The 8609-nt window shown below is 43.1% G+C and overlaps 1 protein-coding gene across 1 annotated transcript in view; it reads right to left on the bottom strand.

The window, feature by feature from the left end:
• Positions 1-457: 457 nt before the first annotated feature.
• The window catches only part of SETD4 (SET domain containing 4), an 11744-nt gene continuing 3592 nt past the window's right edge, over positions 458-8609 (bottom strand). Inside the window, exons 5-10 of the mRNA XM_018561489.1 lie at positions 7339-7768; positions 5944-6118; positions 4367-4448; positions 3088-3186; positions 1886-2009; positions 458-589 (exon numbers count right to left, since the gene is read on the bottom strand). Of these exons, the coding sequence (XP_018416991.1) occupies positions 458-589; positions 1886-2009; positions 3088-3186; positions 4367-4448; positions 5944-6118; positions 7339-7768 (1042 nt within the window). The remainder of the gene's footprint in view (positions 590-1885; positions 2010-3087; positions 3187-4366; positions 4449-5943; positions 6119-7338; positions 7769-8609) is intronic.

The raw sequence follows: 8609 nt of genomic DNA, 5'->3' as shown, positions 1-8609 counted from the left end.
TTGTGTTGCGGAATTTTGCAATGAGCAGTTAGTGGAAGAAAACCCGCAAACATCTTGCAAAAGAAGGGATTATGCACGGAGAAGTGGTCACAAATGTTAGAGCTTGGTGGACAGTTATACAAAATGTCTGCAAGAAGTCATTTGTGCTAAAGGGGGAGGTACCAGCTTCTAAAGCCAAGGGTGTACTTACTTTCTGCACACTACACCGTTACATCTATTGATATTTTCTGTTGAATAAATGACTGAAAGGGAGAATTGTCCTTGTGTTTTTATTCAGGTCCATCACCTTTATCTGTAGGCACTGCTTGACTGAAGAGCTTATGTTTGACTGTTCAAGTATGTTGAAAAAGCCAACAATTTCCATGGCGCAACATCATTTTTTTCTACATTTGAGGTATGCTGAAAAAGGGATCAGAGTCTGCTCGCAGCTGTAAACACATCACCCAGAGGCACAAGTCTACAGTGACAGAAGGTCCCCGTTCTGTAGAAGGTTGTCCGAAGCTTGCAGAATTCTCAGTTCTTCCAGTCGTAACGCTTCCACTAAGGCAAGATGTGGATTGGTTGCGTGTTCACTTTTCCAAGCAGTGATCTGGAAAAAAAAGAAAAAAAGTTTAATACCTATATTACCTGCACTACCTGTATTTTAAAAGTGTTGTCACCTGGAGAAGAAGTGGGTGGAAATATTGGTTTATAATCACTGTTTTGCATCTTATTCCTAATAAGCCACACACCCCCACCCCCTTGTTTTGTTTGATATCTGTAATGAACCTGAGGTATCAGTAAACGTGTCAGGTTTTCTAGCACGACGGCCATTCTGCTAGGTCATCAAGTAGACCTCTTGGCCTCAAGATCCGCATCCGGCACTCGTGCATCCCCTGCCTGAACCTACTGTTCTCAACCCCAGTGGTCATCAGACGGGGTTGCAAGGGAGGTCCTCCTCGTCACTTCGGGCTCACACCACGATCCTAACAAAACGGATGACAGGAGCTCTAAAGCTTCCCCAGGAAAAAGTGTTGGCTGGACATGCATTTGATTTTAAAGAATAAGTGCACTTTTAGACTCCCCTCCTGGGAGAAGGGGGCTGTATCTATGGGGCTGTAATGTGGAGGTGCGGCCAGCAGAGGGAGCATTTCAGCGCTGGACTATAAACAATAGAGGAACTGTGCCAGTTGGATCTCGGTAACTACAGATCTGCGGAGCGGTAGGGTGGGATCGATTAGGAAGGGGACACAAAGGTAAGTGCACTTTTCCTTTAAGTTCTATCCAAAACTACAAAAAAAAGTTCTGCCTTTAGATATATTTTTTGGCATGAGATGAAGCTGAACACTGGGGAACATGTAAAACTACCTAACAATAATTGTAGTGTGTTCTTTTAACAGGGTTTATAAGCTGATTGCATTGCTGGAAGATCATCAGTTATATTCCTGTACTTGCCGAGTCTAAAGCCCATATATACTTTTGTGAGTGATGCTGTATATGTGTCATTTTCATGATACACATTGCTTGCCTTTTTTTATGGACATTTTAGAGTGCCTGAGCCCTATAAATTTAAAATTCCTGCACAGGAAACTCAATCTGACACAGGGGTCAGATTGTCTTGTACAGGCTGTAGAACAGCTGAACCCCCCCCCCTTGAATCATTGTAACAAGGTAATTGCACGCCAGCTCTGTGTCTCCAGGTCACTCTGCATTTTCCAGGGGCAGTGCTACTATGAATATTAGTGAATTGGGGGGAAAGAGCTCAGAGCTTATTACCACAGTACTGCCAGCCCTATAGATTCACTTAATGTCATGCTAATGGGATAAAGGGTTAACATTATGGGCCCCAGTTTCAGGAACAAGCCAAACGCCTCTTAAATGTGATTCCAGCATCTGCCTGACTCACCTTCTGCAGAGCCCGTGAAGTCTGTTCTAGTAAGTGCTGGCAAATCGTTCTCACAAGTTCCATACAGCTCCGCTCGTTGGACTCAGACACAAAGCTTCCCAGAAGAACTTTTTTCCAGTATGTGCTAAAAACAACACAGAGATTATATTCTCGAAAAACTTGCACTGGTAAGGAAAAATAAGAGGATTTTATAGTTCATTTTATTATATTTATTGCTAAACGCATCCCTTCATTCTTCATTCTGCAATGGATTGCAGAAAATACGATCAGTTTTAAATGTAAATGTTCTAAAAACAATGATCAGCTAATTGATCTGAATTGAAATCGGTTCTCCCAAAACTTGCAGATATCTGCTCGATTGATCAGAAGCAATCAACGAAATTCCACCGCAGTCATAGAGGCAATCACCTGGGAGATTAGTAATCCGATCTAATGGTTTGTAATTATTATCAGTTTGATCATTTTAGTCACTTTAAATGACTGATTGTATGATCACAGCGATTCATATGTGACCACACTTAAGGCCATGCTGCTTATTCATTTCAGCAGGCTAACTATAGGCTAGCCATGGACCTCTAAAGGGATGTCAGGGATACTTTCTTCAATATAAACCACATACACAGACAGCTCTGTTTCTGCAGATGGGTTTATCAGGCAGCAGCATGTAGGGATGCACCGGCTTTATCAGGCAGCAGCATGTAGGGATGCACCAAAATCTTGGCCGAAAATTCAGTGTATGCCTCTCTCCAACCCAGTAGGCGCTGGTCTGTGTGCCTTCTAATGCAGCACCGGCGCCCAGCTGGGAAGAGTAAACCAGGAGGCCGAGTGGTGGTGACAGAATTCAGGATGCCGAGCGGCGCGGGTGGTGACAGCTGTCATCTTACAGGAGGCGGAGCTCTCCTCCCGCACCTTCCGGCTCCGCCTACTATGTGAGGCTGGAGAGCGGTGATTGGAGGAGAGCGCTGTGATCTGCACTCACCGTAAGATTAAAAAAATTGTAAAATTTAAAAAAACAGAGGAAAGAGTGGGGAAAGTGTGGGCTCTATCACAGGGCTGTTCCAGGCAGATTATCTGACAGTAAACCTTTAATGATGATTATCATTTTTCGATGCACCTTCAATCCTGACTTGATTCTGATTCCCAAACATTAAAAAAAAAAAGATATAAAAAAAAAACTTATAACACTAAAGGGAGTTACTTACAACTCTTCAGTACTCAGACAAAGCAGTTTGAGAGCTGTTAGTAGCTTCCAGGAGGGTCCGTCATGTCCAAATGTGGCTGAAGCTTTTAGCCATAATGTGCTAGTATGTACAGTATATTAGCATATTATGGATGACTTGCCTACCAAACCGATCCCCTCCAGCGCTGCACTTCTCCCTCTCTGGTGTTTCTATGCTCGCCCTGGTCTTCAGTGTTCGCCCGCTTGATTGGTTGGGCCCCGATGATGTAACTCCTGAGCATGCATGGCTCAGCGTACAGAAAAAAGCTTTTATGGCAGAATAGACTCACACAGTCTATTCTGCCATAGAAAACCTGCCACATGGCAAAAGTAGCCCCCCTCCAGTAGGAAGGACGGTGTCAGCACCAATTCAGAGAGGATTTGAAGATCTACAGCCGAGTGATACACAAATAAGATACATTTTTTGTAATAGTTAAAGTGACACTAAACTTCGGAGTTACATCTGCTGAGTTAAATGCATTCAGGTAACTTAACTATTAACAAAAATGTATCTTATTTGTGTATCACTCGGCTGTAGATCCTCAAATCATCTCTGAATTGGTGCTGACACTGTCCTTCCTTCTGGAGGGGGGGCTACTTTTCTTGCCCACGGTCCCTGTGTGTGTTGTAAAGTAGCCACCGCTCCAAGCTCACTCCTGTGATGGACTACAATCTCACATTTAGTTTACTAATTTGTATTGAGATTGTAGTCCATCACAGGAGTGATTTAAAGAGGAACTTTACTTTAAAATAACAACAAACACATCTTTAGAAATGTTTAGTGATGACAATCTACAACCAGATAACTTCTAGATAATTGACGGCTTTGTATTCTTTGCATTCCTTATTTCTCTTTTCTTTCCCATTCTTCTGTCAGTGGCCATTTTTGCTAAGGGCAGACTACTCTCCCTTTACTTCCAGGAACTCTGGCACGTGTGACTAGGACATGTAACCATGCACATCATCTCAGAGGAGGAAAATGTGAGATTACAGATGATATTTCCCAGCAATGCTCTGCTGATGTAACCTTCCCGGGATGCAACGCTTGGGCACATTACATCATTTGTGCCAGAACTGGACCAAGAAGTAGATGAACTCTATTTAACCAATGAATGTAAGATGATTATAAATCAGCATGCAGAACTGTATGCTGATTTGATTTTTAGTAAAAGGAGGTACAGGTCCACTTTAACTCCTGAGTTTAGTGTCACTTCAACTTTACTCGCTTCATGTCAATGCCACAGGCAAAACACTCAACTTACTCTAAAAAGCCATTTTCCTTCAGCAGTGACCATTTCTTCTGTAACTGTTTGTCTGCACAAGACAAATGCTGGAGGACGACATCTACAAATAGTGGAAAACAATATCAGACAAGTTAGAAAAATAGGCAAAAGAAAATGTCTACATCTGCAGCAACCAATCAGATTCCAGCTGTCAGCATGTGGTCTCTGCAGCACCTTGTTAGCATCACACCTTTGGCAGGACTGAATTGCCTCCATCAAGGACTACTGTTGGGTTTTGTATATAGTCAATTTATCTACTGCTAAATATGCTCCAATATGGCTCTCAAAAATTAGAGTTAGGACCACAATACACAGCGGAGCCTTGACGGGGCAGTGCGGCTTCCACATCTTTTAGATTGTAAGCCCTCACGGGCAGGGCCCTCCTTACCATCTTGTCTTGAATTGTATTGTGATTGTAATGTCTTCCTTATATTGTAAAGAGCTGTGCAAACTATTGGCGCTATATAAATCATGTATAATAATAATATTTAGCAAAAGTTGCGCAACTAAAACCTCTGTTTTTAATGCATACTGTTAGACAGTGTCATTTGTTTTGTTGCAGGCCGGTGTGCTGGGAATTTTTGTGCTTTGTATTAGTGATCAGACCCCTGTCAGGTTTTTGTTGCTGTCTGTGTCCCCGTTGGAGATTCACCTCTCTATTTGTCCCGGTGACCATTATCACTGAAATAAAAAGAAAGAAAATCCCACATTTTGGGTTGTCACCAGAACAGAAATGTCAATCCAATGGGGACACTCGTTCTGGTGACCCTGTTACCACCAGGGATTTCCTCTCAATTCCTATTGTGGCTATCGGACAGGAAGTGAAGGGAAATATGGAAATCTCCCCAATAGAACACAGGAGGCAAAAAGCTGTGAGGGGTTATAACCCTCTCTTACTCTATCCAAAACTAGAAAAAAGTTTTGGCTTTGTTCTACTTTAATCTGGAATTCAGGAGCCAGCACATTGACAACAACTAGATGAAACCTCAAAAGTTAGGGGCCGGCTGCAATTTTTGAGGAGCACTGGATGGCTCCTGGGATTTGTCCAGCCGTGCCTTACCCTCTAAAAGACTTATACGGATGTCCATATACTCATTAATGCATCTGATACAAGACAGGAGGCACACAAAGCTTCCACATATCTATTGTGGGTATGCACCAACCAGAAATGGTTTAGTGGACAGCCACAAAATTATCTAGCCATCCCTCCTCGTGGAGATACCGGTCTCCTGCCACCATCCCACACCCTGGGAATCTTAAGCTTTGCCTTACAGTACAACTAAAATACAATATATTCTTCCTGGAAATTATAAGGAGGCACAAGGTGACAACTTACAGATGGGGCACAGAAGCAGGCACAGTCGGCAAACCCGTGCACTATTCAGAGCAAACCATAAGGCAGATCTAGAAACAGAATGGAAAGCTCTAACCTGCGCTGGGAAAGGACAGCAGCATAGAAGGTGTTTGGCTACTGCAGGCCACAATGCCACTTTCCTGAATTTTTTTATTAACCAGCTACACTATGTGTTGAAGATTCAGTCTTAGTGCACACTTACCTCTAGTAACGTAGACACTCTGATGAGGATTATTAGCTGCCACAAATCCATATTCTAGCAGAAGGCGCTGGTTATCATGGTGCCCATAGCAAATGAACACTTGGTCATACTTCCTATACCGCACTTTAGTCCTGATCTCATAACGCCGGATCTCCTCATTGAATGCAGCTTCCACCTGAATGAAACAAGTTATAGAAAGTAAATCAGGGACTTTTGCCGGTCACAACAGCTCCACATTCTGGTATGACTGGAAGGTTTGGAAGGCTGTTTGCCCTCCTTCCCCCAGTGACATCGTCAGGCCTCATCCCATTTATGATGCAAAATCTAAAAACACCCCACACACTGGTGTATACAATAAATGTGCAAAGAATAAGAAAAAAGACCCTAAAAGTGATCTGTGGTAGAGCAGCGGTTTGCAGGCATTTTTTTTCATCCCATCCCACGATTAAAATATCTCGCAGCAACCACATGCAACCACTACAATGGGCCGCATGCCAAACGTGACATGCCGAGTTAAAATTGCAGCAGTAATGTGTACTCTCCTGTGTGGCTACATTGTCATTGTGTAGGTGGGTGGTTGAGGGTCAGTAAAAACAGAGCTCTGCCTCCTGTTTGCAATGCCCTTTATGTTGCCCGTACAAAATAGCCCTTTGGGTGCCGGCCAAATGGAGCTCATCCATGCTCCACACATCTACAAGGAAAGAGTCTGGCCACACTTCCAATGACATCAGCTTAAATCAAATTATTCTTCCAGCCAAAGGATACAGAAAGCTTATTCAGCCTGTCCCTACTTTAGCGCATTTCACCCAGACAGGGCTTACTCATAGAGGTCTGAGTGGGTGAAATGCGTTAAAGTGTGGAGGGTCTGGGTGGACTTTTTGCATCCTATGTTCGGAACAATAAAAATGATTTTAGCGATGTCATTGGAAGTGCGCCCGTACGGTTCGTTTTTATAATGAGCCAAGCTCAGTAATCCATAGCAACCAATCAGATTGCAGTTCACTGACTATAGATGATTTCTGGGTGGTCACAGTGCTTTTATATATATCATGACTCTTTGCACTTCCTTACTGAATTACAGAAGGTGTAGAAGGGTCTTGTCCATTTCTGAATTGAGTGACTCCCAAACAGAAAACAGAGCCGCACTCCAGTCTGCTGGCCTTAGAACTGTTTGGATAGTCTATGTTTTCCTGTTCAGATGCTTTGCACTGTGCCCAGCAAAAGAGTCAATCAACATAAAACTTAGCGGATGGGGTGGGGCACTCCAGTCCCCAAATTGAAACAGACATGGCTTGAGTAGCCTGCAAAAACCAGCCTAGACCTATCCTTAAAGTGTGACAGATGCCTATTAGGTAAACCAGAACCAATAGCTGGTATACAAGCCGTGGATCCTACCTGCACACCAGGGCTGTGATTCAGCAGATCTAGTAATGGTGCCAAGGCATACACATCCTGTTCAGAAGAAAAGTAGTCTCTTTGTGTGTGTTTCATATACACTGTACGTGTGTTTACTGTGCACCAGGCCCAACGCATGGCATCATAGCTCAGAATGTTTTCTGCATCCTCCTGAAACAGCGACTGCAACGATCTGAAGAAGGACACATTGGAAAAGTAGAATTCCTGAACAACGGCCCTCTGCTGCTCAGCTCTCTGTCTGAGGGGTTCTGGAAGGAGCATCACCATTTCTGGTTCCCAACATAAAGGGCAGCTATAACTGCTGGGTAATACATCTAGATATGGTTTCCACAGTGAGCGATCACCAAAGTATCTCTCCGCGACTAAGAAAGTACACAATGCCACCAAGGGGGAGATAGGGGGGCGCCACCTAAAGATAATGAGAAAATATTAATTAAACATGTAATTAATGCAGCTTAAAATGAACTTCCACTTTCGAGTAAAGCCACCAATAGTCCCAGAAGATATGTCAATGGTGGGCATGGGGAGAGATAAGCAACTCTTGCCTTTGAAAAACATGAGATCATATTCTGACCACGCCACCTATCTAACAGGGCTATTCACTAAAGGGTGAAGAGTTTGGAGAAGGCAGGAGAAGTGAACAATCTAGGACAACAAAGCTGAACTGGAAAGTGAGCTGAATTGGAGAATGTTTCCAAATCAGTTATGTTGTCCTAGATTGTTCACTTCTCCTGCCTTCTCCAAACCCTTCACCCTTTTGTGGATAACCCTGTAAGTCTCAAATTCAAATGGCTAAATCTTTATTAAACAATTTGATTAATCCATTCAGTTCATATGAACAACTATCAGATCACATGGGTTGACGAGTGTTACAATAACCACCCAAATGTTATTCAAGGTGCCTGGAATTGGGCAAAAAAGACCAGTTATGGACCTAAAAGAGTTAACAGTTCATCTCCAGGTAACTTTAGTCAGCAGGAGCAAATCAACAGAGGACTCATCCCACCAATGTGACCATTTGCATTTCTATGTTTTTCTTATAGATGTCCTCTACTGTCTTCAGAAAATGCTCAAAGGGATATAGCCAATTTTTTTGAATAAGCTGTAGATATGTTTTCCACCTTTTATTCTCTATGGCGAGGGCACCATGTGACTTCAGTTCCCTTCCACCATTTCTCTCCCTTCTCCATTATAGCATGGTCACTATTCTGTCAGTAACGTGCACACCTTATATCAAGACCTTGAAAGAC

Source organism: Nanorana parkeri, unplaced genomic scaffold (assembly GCF_000935625.1).
Source record: "Nanorana parkeri isolate BGI_ZX_2015 unplaced genomic scaffold, ASM93562v1 scaffold527, whole genome shotgun sequence".
Classification (NCBI taxonomy): domain Eukaryota; kingdom Metazoa; phylum Chordata; class Amphibia; order Anura; family Dicroglossidae; genus Nanorana; species Nanorana parkeri.
Note: the sequence above shows the minus strand (reverse complement) of the source record. Positions and strands in the feature narration are given on the sequence as shown.